This window comes from Gadus morhua, chromosome 6, assembly GCF_902167405.1.
Source record: "Gadus morhua chromosome 6, gadMor3.0, whole genome shotgun sequence".
Taxonomy (NCBI): domain Eukaryota; kingdom Metazoa; phylum Chordata; class Actinopteri; order Gadiformes; family Gadidae; genus Gadus; species Gadus morhua.
In genome coordinates, this window is record NC_044053.1 from 23,905,076 (window position 1) to 23,928,361 (window position 23,286).

The following is a 23,286-nucleotide window of genomic DNA, read 5'->3' on the forward strand; positions in this document are numbered from 1 at the left end:
ACAAGTAGGGAACATGAATGTGTCTCCACAAAAAATGTCTGGATATCAATCAAAGGCTCATAATTTTCTTTATATCATGTACTAATAAAATTTAAGTTTTCTCTTTTCAAAACGCCGCCTCAAGCGTTTTATTAGCCGTTGTTTGCAGGAGAAGGAGGGGTGGCCAGCTGAAAGGAGTCATAGTGAAACAAATGTTTCGGCCAGGCATCCGAGAGGGCTCAGTGCACGGCTCCGTTAACATCCCGTGTTAGTCTCGAGTGTTAATTATGATTTGTGTTTTAAAATACAAAAATGAAATTTCTATACAAGGTGTTTTTCTTAATAATCTAAAATAAACTAATCTAAAATAAACTAATCTAAAATAATACTAATTGTTAAATAATACTTGTTGCCCAGATGGCAGGAGGAGTGTAGTTTAAAGATCACATATAGAGAATCATCGGGAGGGTTACTAACTTCCATGGTCTACAAACAATGCAACTGTGCTCGCTCAGACCTCTCGCTTATGATGCTACAATGCTAACAATGCTAGTATTTCTGCATCCGGCACGTCATGCACTAGGGCGTGGCTTGAGACCTCCATGATGCGGAAGCAAATCTCTCCTTGATGTTGCCCTGCGCCATTTCATAGTTTTCATAGGGATGAATGGGCGGCAATGTTTTAGTCCGCTGTCCTTTCTTTAATGCCTTTCTTTTAGGTCCATGGGCGACTCGTTGAAAAGGGAGGGCCGGAACTTTGGTCATGCCATTGGTCACACGACATTCAGAGAGTACTGGACTCATGGTGGGATTTCATTGCCTGCTTAAAAGCACTTCCATCTACAGAGTGCTCAACTGCCACAGCAGCCGCTAGAGAGGGCTGGGTGGTGCCAGGCCTTGTCAAAGAGGAGACCACGCTTTTGTCGGGGCAAGTGATACAAGTACTATGCTGGACACAGTGTTTCCCACACATTGACGAGACTATGGCGCCCGCCATAGTCTAATTTCGGCCGCCATAGTCTCAGCGTGCACATGAATTATTATTATTATTATAATTTTTTTTTTTTTTTTTTTTTTTCTCTCAGACGAAGTTCGTGTCGCTCTCATTGGGAAAAAAAAAATCGCCACATACACACACCCCCCCCCGTCAACAATCGCTCCATACCCCCCCCCCCATAGTCTCCAAAATTTCTGTGGGAAACACTGCTGGACAGCTACATGTCCTCCACAAAACACAATAGACAAACTATCATTTTCCATCTAAAAAGGTGCTGTGAGTACGATTCGAGACTTAAAAAGGGATAAGGAGCTGAAGGTAGCAGTATTTTGAAAATAAACAACTCTCTCTGCTCCCTTCCTCTCACGGTTCTTCGCCAAAAAGAAGAGTTGCATACACACATCTGTGATTTGACACTCAATATGGATTCCCCAAAACAATACAGGAAGGGATGCCCTCATCTCATACAGAAGCGGGCATGGAAATCCATCAGGATAGATATTCTCGGAGCGCTCACTAAAAGCTGATTAAAAAATAATATAAACTGCTCAAAAAAATAAAGGGAACACTTAAACAACACAATGTAACTCCAAGTCAATCACACTTCTGTGAAATCAAACTGTCCACTTAGGAAGCAACACTGATTGACAATCAATTTCACATGCTGTTGTGCAACTGGAATAAACAGGTGGAAATGATAGGCAATTAGCAAGACACCCCCAATAAAGGAGTGGTTCTGCAGGTGGTGACCACAGACCACTTCTCAGTTCCTATGCTTTCTAGCTGATGTTTTGGTCACTTTTGAATGCTGGCGGTGCTTTCACTCTAGTGGTAGCATGAGACGGAGTCTACAACCCACACAAGTGGCTCAGATAGTGCAGCTCATCCAGGATGGCACATCAATACGAGCTGTGGCAAGAAGGTTTGCTGTGTCTGTCAGCGTAGTGTCCAGAGCATGGAGGCGCTACCAGGAGACAGGCCAGTACATCAGGAGACGTGGAGGAGGCCGTAGGAGGGCAACAACCCAGCAGCAGGACCGCTACCTCCACCTTTGTGCAAGGAGGAACAGGAGGAGCACTGCCAGAGCCCTGCAAAATGACCTCCAGCAGGCCACAAATGTGCATGTGTCTGCTCAAACGGTGAGAAACAGACTCCATGAGGGTGGTATGAGGGCCCGACGTCCACAGGTGGGGGTTGTGCTTACAGCCCAACACCGTGCAGGACGTTTGGCATTTGCCAGAGAACACCAAGATTGGCAAATTCGCCACTGGCGCCCTGTGCTCTTCACAGATGAAAGCAGGTTCACACTGAGCACATGTGACAGACGCGACAGAGTCTGGAGACGCCGTGGAGAACGTTCTAGGGCCTGCTACATCCTCCAGCATGACCGGTTTGACGGTGGGTCCGTAATGGTGTGGGGTGGCATTTCTTAGTGTTCCCTTTATTTTTTTGAGCAGTGTATATACACACACACACACACACACACACACACACACACACACACACACACACACACACACACACACACACACACACACACACACACACACACACACACAGAGCTGCACGCATATAGAAAATGTTTTTTTTATTATTTACAACAGTTGAAAATGATAGGGTCCCGGCCTTCCCAGATCCTTCCCTGCCGTTGATGCAGGTTAAACAGCAAAAGTGCTCCCTTTCTCCGGTAACGCAGACGTTTGCGACGCATTTCTTCTTCCTCGTTTCTTCTATTTGTCTTCAACTCATGCTCCGATCTCTCATCCGATGCATCGGATGTTGTGGATACAACGGAATATATGATGCATCGTTGCAGCAACATATAAGGTGATCACGATGAGTTCTGCCTGTTTTGCCTCCATGCTGTCTGTGGTCAAACCAAAACAAACTAGAGTGACAGCCGATGCACTTATCCCGCCTCTTGCAATCTTAGACAACGCATATAAAGCATGAAGTCTGAAAAAAGAAAACACTAATGAAAACAGGGAGGATGGAGACACAGCAACAGACAGCTCCAAGAACTCTCAAACCTTCACCTTGTAATTATAAAACGACTTTTCCTCTGCAACAGTTGAACAGTTGCCAAACCAGAAAATCGGAGATCATGCTGTTTTCCAAGCATCTGAGGATGTCTAAATGCAAGTTTGTGGTTTGAGCGGTGGGGAGAGTGGCCACTAACAGACCCACGACCCTCCCATTAGACAGGAAATGACGCCTTACCGGAAGTGATGCTCTGCCCAACTCTCCCCTTGGGGGGAACAAACTGGAGATAGGAGAATCGCTTTGTAACACACAGAGATTTGAAACATGAACATGGATGTCCTGTGCGACAGTGCGACATTAGTTGGTCCTGTTCGTTGAATTGGTGCTCAGTCCACAAGATCGGCGAAATTAAGGATTTCCATGGACTTGCTAAAAAACATCCTAATGCATGGACTGATCTAACATCAGATGTTATTGTACGATGAGTCCTAAATTCTTCCCTAAGATCCCAGTAATGCGCCGTAGAGGGGGGCCCACTCCATCGCTACTTGAGTGTGTTCTGTGAGCGGGCCAGCACATCAACAAAAAGAGAACCTGTTTGTCTGGACAAAGAAGAGGGCAGCAGGGAAGAGCAGAAGGAGTCATAAAGTTTGGGGTACCAGCCAGGAGAGAGACACAGAGTTGAGACACAGGCGGTGTGTGACAATGGGCTACATTAGTTCAGAGAATCAAAGCGCTTGGATAACGACCCATTCATAAGACACTATTCAACAGTCGTGGTGGGATGTCAACACTACTCTATCATTCAGAGCACTTTGGACTGCCCTACTCGCCAAGGGACAAAAGAGACCATGGCTCAAACCATCAAACAGAATGCTACATTGGCCCCTTCACAGGGCCCTTCTGTGTCCCCACAGGGGCCTCTGGCGTGTGTGTGCTGTGTGGATGTTTTGGGTTCTGTCTGCCCAGTGGTCAATGAACGCGTCTGAGAGAGGGTTAAGCTTCTCGGACACTTGTAGGATAACGCCACAGTGTGTGGCGCATTTCACTGTACAACATCGCTTTTTAGACAACCATAAATAAAAACAGTTGCCATGGTGAGGGGTGCATATCATTCGCAGCATCCATCGTTGTAACGCTCATACATAACAGCAACGCTGATAAATTGCCGTGTATCGACGTAAACATGCCGAAAGTAGGGATGCACGATATATCGGCAGTGTTATCGTTATCGGCCGATGTTAGTCATTTTTAACATATCGGCATCGGCCCGATAAGTAAAACTGGTCCGATATTAACAGCCGATATTTATTTCCTAGTCTAGTTGCCGTTGTGTGTGTTTTTTGCCCATGCGCAGCTTGTTTGGTCATGTGACATTGTCAGTGACGCAGCCAGAGACGCACGGAGAGGCAGTACAGGAGTGTTTGTCACCTTAACTGAAAAGAATCAATGTCGGCGGTTTGGATGTTTTTTACGGTCTCAAATTAAGGTACTCGAATTGCAATATGCAGTACTTGCAAAGCCGAAATAATGCGCGGAGGATGCCGTGTCAAATCATTATATACATTATCGTAGCGAAATACAGTTTCTGTTGTGTTTTATTTGGCGCTCCGTAATCCCATTGAAACGGAAACCGGAACCGGATATGTTTATATTTGGTTGTAGTCTTTTCGCTCGGTTCTCCGGATCAACAGTAGGGCTAGAACCGAGTGAAAAGACTACAACCAACCTCCCTTGATATATTTGATTTAGCCTATTTCACAGATTTTAGTTGAAATTGACTAAAACTTGAAACATTTTTTGTATGAATATTGGCAAATTTGATTTAAGTTATAAAAAGTTATGAAAAAACTTTTTCATAGATGCTAGTTGTAAAAGTAGCCTAAAACTAACACTGTTAGTAACTTGTGTTTGTTATGGATGCCCTGTAACTTGTTGAAGAAACAATGTATTTCCAAGTTTTGGTAAATAAAGAAAGAAATAACTTTTTCATATTCACAGTGTTTACATGTTCTTCAGTATACAAAATCATCATAGAAACTTGTTTTTATACCAATATCGACATCGGTAAATATCGGTTATCGGCCGTAACAGCAATTTTAATATCGGATATCAGTATCGGTCAAAATTTTCATATCGGTGCATCCCTAGCCGAAAGCACGTCCCCCTCCTTCCTAGAACTCTCAGCACAAAACACGTTTCTCTTTATTTCATAGTGAACCCCCTGCTGAAACAGGTGGTTCACTTCAGCAGTTGTGTGTTGTGTTTTGTGTGTTGAATTTATTTTAAATATTGGTATTATGGTTGACTATAAATATTTATTTTCACAAGGCAGGAGCAGTAGTGGATGTGGATCATTGAGAGTCCAATGATGTACATCAGCACCACTGAGGGACAAAGAGCGTTAACTGGCTTTTTACTGTAGGAAGTCTGTGGCAAAAACTGCTGAGGGTCACGTTGTGTCGAGGCTTGGCTGCCTCCAAAACACTCAGTGCAAATCAATGACCTGTGTGGGCATAGTTCCTTGAATACTGCGCTCTGTTAACCTTCAAAGCACAACATAGCCACACACTACAGGGAATCTATGGAAAAACAACTTTACAGTGTTTTAACCTAGTAGTTGCTCTTTGTTTTCTAGGTTACAAAGACGATATGTGTTTTTTGATGATTTGCAATAGATATAAGTGGTTTAACAGATCCACTTGTTATAGCCCATGTCTGGTGGGCCTAAAGTCTCAAGAAGACGTACATCCAATGTTGATGTTTTCCTCTCAGTTTCCCACCAAAGGGACAGACCAAATGGGGGCTAGCAGCACAGCTCCATTGAATAGTTCAGCTTCACATAAGGTTGCAGCTGGTGCAGTGGTTAGCTTTAAGCAATTGGAGAAGACAGCATGACAGATAAGTTCTGGCCAAATAGATTTGGTATAATGTAAGTTCTATGCGAATAACCCTCGTATCGCTGGGACTCACAAGACTTTTTAAGTTGTCCCATAGTAAGCGTATTTTGGGGTGCAGCCACGACAAACCCATCACGTCGATCCATAAAGGGTATAATCTTTTTCACATCACTTTGTTAAGCCAACATAAACGAGACGTACAGGTTGAAAAGAGAAAAACATACCATGAAGCTGGCGAGCCGTCCTGTATGACAGTCATGCCATGTCTTTCTAACAGTGAAAGTAATCGGCTTCTATTCTTACAAGTACTTTGTAAACACAGCACATTATTGTATCACAAAACAGAACATTTGTTAATCGTAGAGATGGGTAAACGATAGGCCACATCTTGTTTATCTGGATTCTCTCTGGGCTAACTTAGCTAGGTCGGCTAGCCAGCGGTTGTTCAGTGATTGCTATCAGAATTCAATTCAATTCAATTGTATTTGTATAGCCCTTAATCACCGGTACAGTCTCAAATGGGTCAACAGACCAAATATTGATGACACCCCCCGGACCCTAGCCCCCAAGAGGGTAAGAAAAAACTCCCTTATCAGAAGGGTTCGTGAGCTAGCAGTGAGGGCTAGCTATGAGGGGCTAGCTCTCTGGACCCTCCACCTCCAGGTCAGCGCCATAGCTCACCTTCTGCGATCACCCTCTTAATCCTCAGTTTCATGTCACCAAGCTCCACGACTTGTCCCACGAAGTCATTCTGGTCCCGACCGGCCCCTCCGGACGAACCGGGCCCGGCTAGGAAATCAAGTGCGGACTGAAAGAGGGACATTTTGTCCTACTGCCCTCCCGCCAGGCTCACCAAGAAGCTCGGTTCAGGTAGCGGACGATAGGCGTCTTAATCCCCCAGGGAATACTCCAAAGAACACTGACGGGTTTATCGGTTTGAATTATTAAAACAGATAGCCAGGCGTTTTGACTCGGGGTACAAACATGATCGTCTACCTAGCGGTGTGAACAGGCCGACGCACCATCGCTACTTCCGCGACAGGTGCTGACGTCATCACGGGGTTGTCAGTCAGGAGGTCAGGCGCAGGAGATAACGTGGTGGTCCTCCTGTCCAGATCAATGTCTGATCAAATCATACATCTTAATTGTTATTAAATTTTTTGAGTAACAACTGATCGAAATGTAAATTATACTGGTACTGGTACGGATTTTTTATTTTTTTATGCCTGTTTTGGGTTAATCAAGCTGTTCATCTGTTCTGTATTACCTACACTGACCCATAGATGGACATCTATGTACAGGTTTGGCATGGGTTTCAACATTATATGCAGTGCACCCTGGTCCTGTTGAGGTTCCACAAAAATATTCCTGATGTATCGAAGAATGATAGAATAGAATCACGTGGGAAATAACTAGGCTCCTCATTTTTTCTTTTAAGAAATGGATATGCTCACCCACCACGTTTGTGATCTGATCTTTGTGAACCTTTTCTTAAGCCCATTCACTCATTCCAACCTTTATTCTATTTTGTGGTTATTGCAGAAATTGTGGAATTGTACACATACAGGTAAAACTACTATACTCAATGTTCCATTCAACATTCGTCTTTGGTAAAAGTACTTCATAATTTAACATAATGATAACTTGATTGTGATGATACACACAAATACACATCAAAAACGTATTGAGCAACCAATCATGTTTTCTGTGTAGCATTTTGGTTTTAAAGAAGGCTGATAATCCAGTTTAGTTTTTCTTTGAGCTTCTCATTGGGCCGTTGTATGTTTGGCTTACCATGAAGACAGTGGCATATATCAAGTTCCAGGATTTAGGATGAACTGAAATAGGAAATACTCTATTCTGATTGAAGATCCTTCTTCATCTTCCTAACGAAGTGATTAGATCTGGGAAAAACGATTTTCCAATATACATTAGGCCTAATCTGTATGCTAAATTGTATTTAGCCCCTCTAGGGACGTTCACAAACCTTTCAAGTGACAGCCCGCTGCAAGGCAGCCGGACCAGACACTGTCTCCCCTCTCTACACTCTCTACATTGAAGCTGTCTCAAGTGCAACATTAACACCTCGCTGGTTGAATGCACATGCCATCTACCAACACCCTGTCCTCAAAAAGCAAACCAAAAAAGACCAGAGGCCTTAATCACTACAGACCAGTCACCCGGACCTCTGTGGTCAGGGAGCCCTTTGCGCGCCTCGTGCTGACCCACCCACCACCACAATGCCAACCCCCCTCCTCGACCCACTGCAGTTCCCCTAAGGATCCAACAGGCCTGTAGACGGCGCAGTCTAAACGGGACTCCACCTCATCCTCCAGCGCCTAGACTCCCCCGGCACCTACGCCAGGAGCGCATTCAACCCCATCACCCCAGCTCAGATCCAGGACAAGCTGTCCCAGTTGAGTGTGCCTGGGTTAAGCTGCAGGTTGGATCACTGAGTTCCTAACCCACGGGAAGCAGCACGTGCGACCGGGTAAGCTTGTCTCTGTGCCTCGGGCCGTCAGCAGCACCGGAGCCTGCCCAGGTTGTGTTCTCTCTCTTCTCCCTCTACAGTACACCAACAGCTGCTCCTCTAGCCAGCCTTCTGTCAGTCCTGAAGTTTGCGGACGACACAGACCTCATTGGATTAATCTCCAATGGGAATGGGTCCGCCTACAGAAAGGAAGTGGATCACCTAGTCACATTGAACCAACTGGAGCTGAACTCTCTGAAAACTAAAGATTGCAGTAGATTTCAGGAGCCCATCCCCAGCCACCCCCTTCATCATGTGGAAGTGGAACCCTCCAGTTTACACCATGGAGTGATTCAGATCCCTGGGCCCATTTGTTCCAAGCAACATTGGATTGGATCCCCTTGATCCAGATACAAACATCCAGGATTAACAAATGGAGATTACCAGTGCTCTGGATAGGACTAGCCTATGTAACATGTATAACAATGTAGCCTTCTGGCTATGTTAAGAAAAGCAGGTAGAACTAGAATATGCGGTGAGTGCTGTAGTGCATGCAATGTGAAAGGTTGAAATATTTTAGTACAGCCACGTAGTTTAAGACGTAAATACATTTTAAATGGATTAAATCAAGTGAAGGGATTTGAACAGAGTCTAAATAATTGGTTCTCAAAGTGCGGCCCGCGGGCCAATGGCGGCCCGCAATCACATACAGATGTAAGTTAAAAAAATATATATATAGTATATCAATATTAATTTAAACAAAAATAAATAAATATAAAGAGAAAATTCGACTCTCTAGCTTTCAATTAAATCCTGTTACATTTTTTAGTTTTAATCCGACTGTACATTGCTTTGAAAGGATGAACCTCAGTTTCGTGATTTAGGCGTTTCCCGCCAAAAAAAAAATCCTTTGGCGGCCCTCAGTCAAATTTTGGGTTCCTAAATTGGCCCTCAGCTGTCCAATCTTTGAGAACCCCTGGTCTAAATGAAGAAAACAATGTAATAATCCAAACTATTTAAAAAAGAAAAAAAATGATTGTGTGTGTGTGTGTGTGTGTGTGTGTGTGTGTGTGTGTGTGTGTGTGTGTGTGTGTGTGTGTGTGTGTGTGTGTGTGTGTGTGTGTGTGTGTGTGTGTGCAGTGCCGCTGCTAGCTATTTTGCGGCCCTAAGCATAACTCCTTTATGCCCCCCCCCCCTAGTTATCCATAAATACAAACTTAAAACCAGAAGTATACAAGTAAGAAAAATTCTTCTATGTAGCAAAGAGTTACAAGCAGAAACTATTGACACAAATATTTACACACTTTAATTGTAAACAGAGACAGCCTATATATATATATATATTTTTTTTTTTTGGGGCCCCCCTCAGGACTTGAGGCCCTACGCGCAGCGCGTAGTGCGCGTTATGGGAGCGGCGGCACTGTGTGTGTGTGTGTGCGTGCGTGCGTGCGTGCGTGCGTGCGTGCGTGTTAGTAACTTGGAAAAGTATGTTATAGGTGAGAATGCTGCATTCACAGTCTAGATATTGAAATCTTTATTATTATTATTCTGCCCGTTTTTTGGTCAACTCCTCCGCCATACTTTCAGCTACAGAAACCATTCAACTATCAAAACATGCAGCTCTTTAACGACATGATGGCTATCTATTCAGCGTTTTTCAATTATTTCAACTTTTTAAACTATTCAGCTTTAAAAAAAAAGAAAAGCTGAATAGATTTGCTGTCCTCACATTGACATATTTTAAAAGTAGTACGTACATGATTATCAAAGGTCTTGCCCACAGAATGTGAACATTCATATCCAAAATCATTTTATTTTTAGTTCCACTTACTTTACATTCAATTACAATTGCAGTAAGTGACAGCCTGTTTACTATTCCAAAATATGTGGCGCTACTTATTTGAATTAAACTACACTCGTAGTAACTGTTGGTTGACAATTGTACTAATTAACTGCCTGTTTACAATTCCTAAATCTGTGGTGTTCCGTAAATTTCCTATTCAACCCACACTGAGGGTCAATAAAACTCCTTCAAGATCTATTAGCCTAGTTTTCGATAATCTGATTTAAATTGGTTGATTTCAAATGTGATTAATCGCGAGTTAACTCAACATACTATGTGATTAATTGCAATTAAAACTTTTAATTGTTGCCAAGCCCTAAATAAAACATAAGAATGGTTGTTCGCTGCATGCAGCACTCACCTAACAAACTACTTATTTACTGATTCATCTCATATATTTACCATACATTAATAACAAATGATTTTATAAAAGATTGTTTATCTTTGATATTGACAGCTAATTGAAGGCTTCATTTTTAGGACAGTCTTGATTGTATTGAAAGGCACAATTGGCAGCCTAATGTACTGTTTTACACTTGTAAATGATAAATAAATCTTTGTACTCTACTAATGTACTTTTTACTAATACAATATGCAAAGTTTTTATTTCAGAATATATATTCATTCTTTTAAACAACCCATTTCAAGATTTCATCCAATCCGCCATAATCTGAGCAGATTATTTTTGACCAACTGGGCCCATCAATCCCTAGAGGACCTTATCCATCACCTCTACCATCAAGAATGCTCAGGTTAGGAAGGTGTTCTGGCTATAAATTCGACCTGATGCCCCAGGAAACCATGGTCTAGTTCCACACGGCCATCACGGATTACATCCTCAGCTCATTATCAAAGTCTGATTGCCTCCACCGCAATGGATAGACAGGGCAGTCTGGAGCAGATCACAGGGTCAGCCTGTGACACACACACACACACACACACCAGCTGCCACCTCTCCCTGGACCAGGAGGAGCAGGAAACATCTTGGCTGATCCTTCCCATCCCGGTCACCACCTCTTCCATCTAGGAGAAAGGTTCTGATCCGTAATACAAAAACATTGATCCTCCTGAACGGTTTCTTCCCCTTGGCAGTGGGACTCCAAAACAAAGCCTGCCCCTTGGACTTCTACTCTGCAGTCTGTCATTCACAATGCATTCATGTCACTGCACCAACAGCTTATGCATAGGATTTGAAATCACATTCTGCAATATGAATAAATACACACGTATACCTACATTTAACTATTATTGTAATTGTGTCATACCCAAGCTTTTATTGCCCTTCGCCGCCTACTTTTGATTAATAACCTATTATATATGGTTCAGGGTCGTTAATATTATGCTCAGGTCTGAAGTGCCAAAGTAACCTTCCTCGCCCATGCGAAATGTTTACACCCGAGTAGTCCACCGATCGCTATTGGACAATTCTGATGTACACGGTGCACATTGGCCGACCACAATATGTAGGCAATTAGGAACAAGGGCAGGGTTACACAATTGTCCCAATGTTGGATTTTCCCTTAACAAACCACCTTGTGTACGTTGATCAGCATATAGCAAGAGGCCACTGTGTTTGTATGTAGGTGAGGTCTTGTGTCAGTTGGACACCAACATTTTAGGCAGTGAATAATCAAAGAGCATCTTTACAGTAACTCTCCAGATCCCCAGCTTGCCTGCTCTACCTTCTCTCCCCCTGATTTAGTAATCAAAATGAAGGTACCGCAACCAGCAAAACCAAAGAAATAACATTATCAATATCACATTTGTAATCTTTATTCAGTTGAGTTACAGCTTCATTTATTTCATAAAGATGAAAGTTCTTCTGTCCCAACCAACAAAACCCCATCACTTTTTCTGGGCTTTGCTAAAGCACATTGTATGGATTATATAAAACACAGTATAGAAAAGGTGAAAGAAAAAAAAACGGGGAATAAAAACGAGGAAAAAATGGACTTGATTGATGCGCCTTGCTGGTATAGCATCTTCAACAGTGAACACTGTCTCCGTGGCAACGAGCCTCGGGTGTGACCATGTATCGGACCTTCTATGTGTTCTACCCCACATGTACCCTAACAAAGCCATATGTATCCTAATCAACCCCCGCAACCCATGTGCATCCTTTAAAGATACCCGTTGGTCCAGATTATACCCGACAGGGCCGAAGACGAGTCGATTCCTTGGAGAACTTCATGTTACTTTATAAGAAGGCACTTTAGTGTGATTATTGTTTGAAAGTTCTGTGTTTAAACCCTTTGATAAATGGATAGGGTAGAGTGTGACTGCTCAGCCCCTGGATAGAGTCTTCCGTCCCGTCAATTTAATCTGTAGGAGAAGAACAGAAGGAAAGTTAACACGTTAGGTGAACTGAATATGTAAGCAAATTCAATGTAAACATGAGTTGGTTCAGCGGTTAAGGGCTGCATTTGGAGTAATGTTCAAACCTGCATCGCATCACATGCAGATCTCAACGTGGCCCGAGTTCTCAATGTAAATCAACCGGAGTCTGAGCAGAAACCAGGCCTTCCAGTGGGGAAATCTCCTGCAGAGTTGCAAGGGGAGGAGAATAAACATAACACATGACATTAGCATACAAAATAATAACTTTAAATTGATTTGCGAGCTTTTTTCCCCCCAGTTTGATCTATATAGAAAGGCCTGATTAGAATATGTTATTAGAACATAGAAGAATCGATGAAATGGATCAGATTAATCGATGCAGGGTTCATTCTTTTTCTTCTCCTAGCACAGTTTAAAAACGAAATGTGTACACTGATCTACAGTACATTGACCTACCATTGTCATGGTCTTTGTTGGAAGCTCTGTCAGACAAGGCTCTTCGATGAAAGCCTTCTGCTCGAGGTGACAGAGGTCTTCTGCCAATACCTCTAGTGTGCTCTGCGTTCCATAGGGAACACAGACAGAAAAAGTTAACACTAATTAAAGACTCCGGTTCAAATCAAAACCAAGTCCTAAAATAATGTGTGCTGCAGATAAATGCTGGTCCAAATTGACAGAAAATGCTATACGGTTATACAAAAAAAAAGATAATATGCCTGAATTGCCCTCTATAGGTTAAACCCCCACCAACATAAACATGCATACCTCTGTGTTTTCATCTATTGTGACAACTTGTTCAGTCAACACCACCACCTCCTCGACGCTCTTCTCTTCAACCTGCACTTCAGCCACCACGGATGGCTCACTTTCGCACGCTACAGCCACCTCCTCAACAACAGCTTCAATTTCCAAAGAAGCCTCAACTCCCGACTCTGCTTCCACTGTGGTTTCCGCTACGACTTCGGTTTCTGTTGCCACGGCTGAGACTGTTTCACTAACATCCTCCACGGCTGCCGTTTCTGGTGTGACTTCGGTTTCTGTAACCGCGGCAATCACGGTATCGATAACCACCCCCTCCACTGCTGCTGGCAAGACTTCGATTTCGGAAACTGCGGCACACACAGCATCGATAACCGCCTCCTCCACTGCTTCTGCTGGTGCTTCGGGTAGGACCTCTGTTTCGGTAACTGCAACAATCACTGTATCGATAACTGCCTCCGCCACTGCTGCTGGTAGGACTTCGGTTTCGGTGACTGCGGCATCGACAACCGCCTCCTCCACTGTGGCTGGCTCAGGTAGGACTTCAATTTCAGTAACTGCCTCCTCTGCTGCTGGTTCTGGTGTTGCTTCGGTTTCAGCGACCACAGCCTCCACCACTACTGGATCTGCTACTGCTATGGGTTCTGGTGTGGCTTCGGTTTCAGCGGCCAACACTGGTACAGCCACAGCCTCCTCTGCTGCTGCTACCACAATCTCCTCTGCCGTTACTTCAGCTGCTACAACAGCATCCTCTGCTACCACTGGTGCGGCAACAGCCTCCTCTGCTACCACTGGTGCGGCAACAGCCTCCTCTGCTACCACTGGTGCGGCAACAGCCTCCTCTGCTACCACTGGTGCGGCAACAGCCTCCTCTGCTACCACTGGTGCGGCAACAGCCTCCTCTGCTACCACTGGTGCGGCAACATCCTCCTCTGCTACCACTGGTGCGGCAACATCCTCCTCTGCCGTTACTTCAGCTGCTACAACATCCTCCTCTGCCGTTACTTCAGCTGCTACAACCGGTACGTCGACAACCTCTTCTGCTACCACTTGAACCGCCTCCTCTGCCACCACTGGTGCAGCAACAGCCTCCACCGCAGTTACTTCAGCCGCTTCCTCCGGTACTTCAGCCACTACCACTGGGACTGCAACAGCCACCTCTGCCGTTACTTCAGCTGCTACTTTGGTTTCAGCAACTGGTGCCTGCACAGGTTTGCAAACTGCCTTCTCTGCTGGGGCTATGGCTTCGGCGACTACGGCTGCCACCACAGCTGCTGCAGGTTTGGCCTTTGGTGCCTTTGCGCTGATCCCATCAATAACATCTGCTTGCACTGGCTTTCGGGGTTTGGCAACCTTGGCAGCTTTGGGAACATTGACATGTTCTTTGACCAAGACCACAGGCTTCACTTCTCTCACTGGCGTGATCAGAGAAGCTGGAAATACAATCTTCTGCCCTGGCAGAATCAAAGCAGACTCCTGCAGTTTCTGGACGAACACAGACAGAAATATGTTTAGCAGACCGGCCATTGGTACTGTAGAACAAACATGCATAGCGTAGACAACGTAATTGACAAGTATTATGAGCCAGTTAGTATCATCCAATTTTTGCTTACCTTGATCTCTGCAGCTTCTGTTTGGCCGGCGAGGAACTGGGAAGGAGGGCAAAAGAGAAAGCAAGTCATTATTTATGACAAGGGAAAACCCATACAGCAAATACTGACATCGAACAGATGCCTTTAAATACACATCACAAAACACCTTGGCACGCACAAAACTTTTCCCACGAACGACATTCTGTTCTAGGCAAGGTGTTGGGAGGGGCACGAGCATAAAGAAAAATGCGCTTGCAGCTAAATTAAAGTCAGTGAACAGGTTTTTGTAAGCACTGCAAGTAGATGCATACATACATTATGCAAATACAACTAGTCGTAACAAAGGCGTTTATGTTTTAATGAAGGTTGCTTGTCGAGCCGTTGACGCGCATACGACAAACAAACTAGAAACTACAACGCAGTCCATTGTAGCCGTTGGCATCGATATTGTCAGGATACTCAAATTGTGCATTCATATTATAAAGTTAGAGATTATCTTTACCATCCCCTTAACCCTAGTTAACAGTAAATTCATTGCTCAACGTTATGACATTGCAGAGGTGAGAGAATCCTGCCGTGCGGCGAGCCAGTCGTTCTTGCTCATTACATACTACTGTGCTACTTTAGCCAACGCAGGAATTTGACTGAAAACACTGGCGAGAACTTTCACTTGATGAATTTGGGAGTTCAGGCTCTGTCATTATTGGAATGATCTGCATGTTGAGACAGCAAAAATAACAACCTAAACCACCAGACATTTTCTCCGTCTGCATGCGTGAGCCTGTGCGTGCACACTTGGCCCGGTCAGGCATGATCTGATCCGTAACGACAAGTGGGGGGCCTAGTGCATGAATATTGCATGCACCGTCCTCCATGTTGAGTCACAAAAATCACTCCTGTACTACATCTTCCCTGCGACCGGTGGAAGCCTGTTGGAGACCAGCTGTCGGGCCGGGCCCATCCCGGGACATGGTAACACCCTAATGTAGCCCGTCAGGGGGCAGACGACCCCCAACGCTAGATGAAGACAGAGGGGCCCGTCTGTCTGCAGGCGAGGCGCTAGGGATAAAGCAGCCGGGCGTGCCCCCCCTCCCCCAGCCCACACCTTTGAGCGGTCCGGACACTGGGGCCAGAAGGAGAAGCAGTGTAATACTTGCGCAACAATGAGCTCCATGCAGAGGAAATGTATAGCATTTCCTCCAAGTGAAACAGCAGTAAAGTGGTTACAGGGGGCTAGTTGGTGCCGCTAACTGGGGAGGGGGGGGATAGATGGAGGGGTGTTAAGGCGTTTGGGAGAGGGCGTTTAATGGAAACAGACGCACACTACAGCAGGAAATTGTGTACCGAACAGGCCCTACAGAGCAGCGGCCCCCTGTTAGTGCCCGTGTTGGGGTCCAGGTGCAGCGAGCCCAACAACACCATCTAGGCTACTCTAAAGATAGTATAAAACAAAAACACTTTGTGACAAAATCGCTTCGACACGAGACCCACAGGAGGCAGTACAGACGAGTTTTTCCAAGTGTAAGAACAAGTCGATTGGAATAGTATGGAGTGTACCAACTGCAAACTAGTTCCAGAGAAACGTCACTAGACACTGTAAAGACTTCAGTATAAGGATTGCGTGATACCACAGAATTAGATATGATTAATAGTTTGGCAAGTGCATATCCATTGATATCACTTGCTAGAAAGTAAATGCTGAGTTATTAAAAAACGAATTAAGGCCAACGGACAATAAATGTTTAAAAGGAGTGAAGCAACTAAATAATGTGTGGGGTTCTACCGTCTAAAAGCAGGCATCGTACATTACATGCTTGACTGGCTGTGCTGTTTGGACAGCCGTATAGCTTATATATATATATATATAGATTCCATAGGACTCTATACAGTCCTTGCGCAACGACAGCAAGAAAAAAGTTTTGGAAGGCGAGAAAGAATGTGAGAGCGAGAGACAGGGAGGGAGAGAGACTGGCTTTACGCACAAAGAACAAAACGTGTCCGGTGGAAAACAACTCTAAAAACTGGTGGTCACCCACACCTCCCTCCAGCCAAACCCACGGGGCCTACAATTTTTTTTGTTTGGTTCCGGTTTCCGACCGATCCTGTCAATTTATGTGCGACCCAAATTATTTTATGAGCTTTAAAAATTTTTTAAAAAAGCAAACTTTTTGATGCAAACTATAATTACGTTTTGGTACAGCACCTCTTCATTCTGTACAAGGATGAGCGAATTTTCTCGTTTTTAAATGCAAACAACCTAACCATCATTCGCTTCCGCTGGAAAAAATAAAACAAAATAAATTCCCTACCTACCCATGACCTCAACTGACAACCAACAGGAACCCAACTTTTTTTTTTTTTTGGCCTGGTGGAGGTTTAGGTGGAGCAGAATGCCTTCACAGTTATGAGGGGGGGGGGATAACTCCCCAGTCTTTAAAAGGTTGGCTCACTGGGGGAGTAGCTGGCTCCTGAATGTCCTGTAGTAGGCCTATTCCCAAAGAATTCCCAACGAACTGCCATGAATGACATGTATAGAACTTAATTTGTGGGTAGAACCTCAAACATTACAACCAACTCCTGCAGCGTCATGGTTACATTACCACGCTCTTACTTTACACATCAAAAAGAAACATACCAATACCCCACAGTAAATCACTTGGTTCTAACATGTCAACAGAGTCCTCCTATAGCGCCACCGAAGCCCAACCCTATAAAAGCCAGATAACAGAGCCCCTTCCCCTGGTTCTCCCCCACCCACTAGCCTTAAATACATGCTAATAAGCCGAAGAGTGGAGACAGTCTATATAACACCCCCACCCCCAACATTGACTGTCCTGCCCTGGGCCTTGCATTAGCGCGCCCCCCCCCCCCCACCACACACACCCTAATCAATCCTCTCATCTCTGGGAGAACAGATGAAAGCACTGATTAGATGACAAAGAAAGTGATAGAAGTTGGAGAGTGAGACGAGAACCAGATGGGGAACATTAGCACGGCTACATTTTGAGGAGCGGTGAGATAAAAAGGGTAAGTGTAAAAGTTAGGAAGGGGTGGTGGGGTTAGAGGATGAGGGAGAAGTGGTGGAAGAAAAACTTTAAAAAAGGATTTGAAAGACTGGGAAAGATAGACCCCCGAAAGCAGAGGGGTACAAAATGTTCAGTTTTAGCACGAGACACACCCATCTACTAGCCTAACCACACCCCCTATATGGTATGGGGAGGGGGGGTTGGGGGAGGGGCTCACCTGGGTCTCCGCAGCAGCGCTGGTATCCAGAGGTGGGGGGGTAGGAACCCGGAGCCTGCTCAATATCTGCCCCATTTAGAAACCCTCTGTTGAGATAGCGGCGGAGAGGCGACTGACCCAAACCACTGGCTGCGCAGCGCTAAGTTAACTGCAAGCAACAGTGGGCCCCGCCCACTTCCACCCACTGAATATGTAACTACTCCCGAGTGTAGGGGCAAGCAAAGTAAGCGAGAGCGCGTGTCAAAGAAATGTGCCACGCTCAGAACCAGCTCCAAAACTCCAAGGTTCCCTACCCCGACTGTTTAGCGTCGGACGGCAGCTGTGCGAAGGCTTTTCACGACTTGGCATGTGAGCGCTATATAGCGTCTTTGAAATGATATGCGAGGGAGTGGGGGGGGGCGTTCCTGGTACATATGGAGGCAGAACAGTAAGGCATATACAGCACCAGGGAGGGCAGAGGGGGAGGGGTGCTGAGATTGATGGGGGGGAGGTGTGAAGAGGAGGAGGAAGAGGAATTTCTGACTGGTAATGGAGACATGAGCTCCTCAACAACATCCATTTCAAGGTTAGGGAGTGCAGAGGTTTGGGGTTCCATTCCCTGCTTGACGCACTAGATCATGCAGCATGCATGCATGTGCCTGTTCATGTCACATTCTTGCGAGCGGGTGCAAGTGCGGAGGGCAGTGTGGTCCATGGAGCTCACACAGCCAATAGGACATTATGTTCCCGTTGCAGAGTGCATAGGAGCTGCGTGCCATTTGCCTTCACAGTGCTGACCTTTCATTCTGCTGAGATGGTTCCACACATTTTTACCCATAGCAGCACATCCTTTGCAGAAACAAGCCATGTTTGGAGAGGGCATATAGAACAGCTGCTGGACTTTTTCAGACCACTCCAATCATTGATTAAAATAGCCGCTAATTTCCGATTACACAAACCATTTACATTTCGGCCACTTGCACACATCCGCAAAAATATGAAAATGATGCATCTATCAAAGACAATTCACTAGCCATTGCTTTACAACAAACAACCTCTGGCTACAGGCGCAATTAAAATACAGCAATAAAACCCAATACAAAGTGTGCCCTGTCCGGTGCAGCCTACGCTCATAATGAGTAATAATAGTACCAAGCTAGGGTTTTATGAAAGAGTTTTATCCTTTATCCATAGTAGATAACACAAAGTATGCAAACAGCCTCCAGAAGGAAAACAGACATGAAATAGCCACATATAGATACACGCATGCATTTAGTAATGCAGAGTAGCAGGGCAAAATGGGCTACTTTACTCGCCATGCTTTTACCCACTCCCCCCATCGGCTAAATGGAACATGTTGTCCCTTCTGAACTGCCCTCCCCCACATCTTTCACTCCCCCACTACCCTCCAATAGGAACATAGCTTCAGACTAACAACTTACACATTTTTCACTAACCCACTGGAAAGGAACTCGACACTGCTTGTATACATAATGAAAAAACAAAAACACTTCTATAATCATTACAATGAACAAAACACTGCTTGCATACATTACAATGCCTCGATAGCACCCTATAGGCGAGTCCCTCATCCAAACAAAGCCCTTCTGATACCCAGAAGCTTGTTTCCATGATATGCAAACACAAAACAGTGCATGGGTTTTTTGAAACACCAACCACAACACAACGACCTCGAGGCGATCTGGGCGTTAAAGGTTATCAGGACACCAAATGCTATGGGCCTTCTCCCATACACTCGCTGGTTTAACACTTGGCTGCCATTTCCCCAGGTTAACGATTAGGCGCTAGGGTTTTCCCTAGCAATAGCATTTTGTTGTCCATCCCAGCCTGTATGATGGGTTTGCACCCGGCTTAATGGTGGAAAGGCCTTTCTGGGCTGTTTACAGGTCGGGCCAGACATGCCACCGTAGATAATGGAAGCTATTCGGTTGAATGGGAGTGATTCTGACAGGTGTGGTGAAGCGTAGAAGAGAAATTGCACGAGTCAGCAGAGCCGGGGGCCTCCGGCCAGGGGCCCATACAGGCCAGCCTAATCACATCATAATCAGCCCTTAATCACATTACAATCACAGGCTGAGCAGAGCTTTGTCGACCCGCAGCCACTGACCACTATAGAGCAGGCATTTACTGTACACCACCAATCCCTGTAAGCCCGCCGGGTCCTGTCTGTGCGGGTCTGGCACGTGTGTGTGAAGGCACTAAGTGCATGAGTGCATTGTATGTTGGTCCGTATCCGGCTCTCTGGCCAAAACAACTCCCCCAACCCAGCCCCAGGCAAGGGCGAGGAGTCTGACTGGTCGTCTTAAAGGAAAGATAACAAGGAGCCATGGTGACTGCCCTGGGTGTTGAGTGCTTGAGCAGACGGCTGCTGCCTGGCGAGGCTCCCCAGTGAGACATTCCTCCAAGATACGACCAAAAACAGGCCTGGCCCGAGCCAAACCAGAGCACCAGATACAGGCCCGAGCCAAAAAAAAGTTATGCCATCGTTAGGACACCAAGCAGTTTAGCTTTCATGTGAGGTGAAAGGACTGCTGCACAATAATGAGGCTGGGGAAAAGTGTCGAGCTACAACAAATGTTAAAGGTACACGTTTTTACAAAAAAGGGGGGCGTGGTTTAAAATAAAACCAGGGTGAAATAGAAAAGCAGTGCATGTGTGAGGCCGGGCCACAACCAGACCAGTGCAGAGGTGGGGATGGTGAAACACGTGCCAGCGTTGGAAGTGCGAGATTCTATACATGCAGTCTCACGCGCTTCCCGCGGCCCAACCCAGCCTCGCCCACAGAGCATCGAGAATTACCATCCCGCTAGCAAAGTCTCAATAACTAGACTACTTATTACTGTAACAATTAGGGGATTTGTAAATTAAAGTGACTTAAGTCACTTTAATAGGGTTACTTTTAATTAAACAGTCAGTAAAAACAGCCCCAAACACGTGCTGGATACACGACAGTAGACCTACTTTGAACCTTTAGAAAAGTTGAAATCGAAATTAATTAAGAAAGAGGTTTCGTATACTATAACCACCATAAGGTGGAAATGACTGCGAACACGTAACTCAAAATATCCTGTGCGCGGAAACGGGCCTAATTGGCTTGGGGACGAGTTATACTCCCACCTTTTCCCAAACAATTTGACTCTGGTACAAATATCCGGTAGCCGTACAATGATTTAAATATCAATGACTAACAGATAGAGAAAAAGAGATAACAAAACATATACTTGGCATAATTGCGCGCCTCATTGTGAGCGAGCTTTTACGCACAGTCTTGATCAACGTGTGCGCGCCGGAGCCTGTTGGCGCTCGCTCCTTAAACAAATTGTTCTTGGCTGAGGATTATGCCCCACACGTGCATACAGACGTCTCCGCGATAACCGATATGGAAAGTGTGTTATGGTCATGCTTTCTTCACCGGCCTCTGCTTACCTTTTTCCTCATGCGGCGCTTGTTCTTCTTATGGTTGCTGGGCATGGTGGTAACGGAGGTACAAAAGATGGAATTAAGACAGAAATAAGCGAAAGCAGCAGCAGGGCAACTGGTCGCAACCTGGTCCTTTATAAAGCCCGAGAATCTCCTGCGCCGACCTATCGGAGCCTCGCGATCCCACGATTGGGGGCGTTCACGTACGGTGGGCGTTTCCCTAAAAACCCAGCACACATACACACATCCAGTCACAAACTCACATAGGTTCACGATTTACATGCTGGTTAGAGTTTAGGAGGACGACATATAGTGGGGGTGGTTCACGTGTTACGTATTCGCTCCATCAAACTCATAGAGCTGTGCGCGTGTGCGTGTGTGTGAGCGCACGTGCTACTTATATTTTAAAACGCTGCCTGACATGGCCCCTTTACAGAATGCAAATGCATTGCAGGGTTTAGACCCTCCTAAACTACAATCCCATTATAAACTATCAAACTCGGGACATATACTGTTCATATACGGAGGAGTGTGTGTGGATCATCCCTGATGGTTTGAGCAGCTTCACCTGAACCGAGTCAGACTGATTAGCCTCTGTGGCTTCTTGGTGAGGCTGCACACCTCTGATGCATTGGGCAATCAGGGTACACAGGCTCAACCAGCCGTACACCCACCATCACCACTCACATTCGGGGAAGGGCATTCCCAACCGCCTCTCATTGGCGTTGTTTGCCAAGCCTCCAAATAAACGGGATGCACAAGATCTACCTGTGTCTCTGTGCCAGAGGAGCCAAGCCTGCGCTGCGTTGGCGTGTGGCGGGATAGGCTGCCTCACATACATGTGCACTATTATTTCACATTGGCGTACGTTCAAATCCCAAGTTGAGCTGCAGGGTATGCAGGCCCACAGTTTAGCTAAAACCAGCCTCTCCTGTTCCATTTAACACCCACCCTATATCTCACTGAATGGGTGTATGTGGGGGCGGGGGGATTGGTGTGTGTGCCTATTTTAGCTTGCGGTGTGACATATGTTGGGGGAGAGGGACTGGGTTTGATTCATGAGTTAACCCAACACCCCATAATAACCCATGAGTTAGTCTTAAGAGTACTTCCCAGTAAAGCGCCAGTGAAAACGTGTATCAAAGTGACAAACAAGAGCTTTAATGAAAGCAGTCTGAAGGATGGATAATGTGCAGCAGTAAATATCTGAATATAAAGGACATAAATAGACATCAACAATCAGGCTATGGAGGGGAGCTTGGAATGTGCAGATGAGCGTAACGTGCTGTTCAACAGGTTTGCCCCAACCCCCACCAGAGAGCTCCGAGTCATGTATTCCGACTCCTCTAGTGAGCTAAACACCCTCCTGCTGGTGGAGAAGCTCTCTGCCATGGAAGTAGACCCCGCGCAGATAACAGACCTCCCCGACCACCAGGCCCAGTAGAGAAGCCTTCAGGATGTGGTGTGATTCACACTTCCCCCATTTGTTTCAAAAAGCTACACCTCTGACCTGAGCGTCAGCTGTGGGTCGGCCTCCTGCAGCAGCTCTCGGACGGCTCCTCCAGTCATTGGACTATACTAGGCATCTGTTTTTGCAGGTCTTCTGTGGCTGCACACGCCCTCATTCCCCTGCCTGGGGATCCATTAAATCTCTCAAGTACCTACGGTTGCTTACTCAAGAGAGTTGGTTACTTCTTTAGATGGTCGTTGGTTTAAAACCCTTAATCCCTTTGCTGTAAGATTATGCATTAAGAATATTTTGA

At 45.5% G+C, this 23,286-nt stretch overlaps 2 protein-coding genes across 5 annotated transcripts in view; both read right to left on the reverse strand.

The window, feature by feature from the left end:
- Positions 1 to 6,903, reverse strand: part of gak (cyclin G associated kinase) — a 41,308-nt gene extending 34,405 nt beyond the window's left edge. For both annotated transcript variants that reach the window (XM_030358146.1, XM_030358145.1), the window contains exon 1: positions 6,541 to 6,903. In XM_030358146.1, coding sequence (XP_030214006.1) covers positions 6,541 to 6,682 — 142 coding nt within the window. In that variant the 5' untranslated portion in view covers positions 6,683 to 6,903. The remainder of the gene's footprint in view (positions 1 to 6,540) is intronic.
- Positions 6,904 to 11,929: 5,026 nt separating this feature from the next.
- On the reverse strand, positions 11,930 to 21,804 carry LOC115545717 (calphotin). Of its 3 annotated transcripts, XM_030359128.1 has the most exons (7): positions 18,104 to 18,434; positions 14,882 to 14,917; positions 14,262 to 14,753; positions 13,275 to 14,228; positions 12,966 to 13,067; positions 12,614 to 12,711; positions 11,930 to 12,494 (listed from the first exon to the last, which is right to left on the reverse strand). In XM_030359128.1, the coding sequence occupies exons 1-6, from the start codon at positions 18,176 to 18,178 to the stop codon at positions 12,655 to 12,657; spliced, it is 1,716 nt and encodes a 571-aa protein (XP_030214988.1). In that variant the 5' UTR covers positions 18,179 to 18,434; the 3' UTR covers positions 11,930 to 12,494; positions 12,614 to 12,654. The 3 variants fall into 3 exon arrangements, with proteins under 3 accessions (XP_030214988.1, XP_030214987.1, XP_030214986.1); XM_030359127.1 differs by lacking the exon at positions 18,104 to 18,434 and adding an exon at positions 21,530 to 21,804 and having other exon boundaries at positions 13,275 to 14,753; XM_030359126.1 differs by having other exon boundaries at positions 13,275 to 14,753.
- Between the last annotated feature and the right edge of the window lie 1,482 nt (positions 21,805 to 23,286).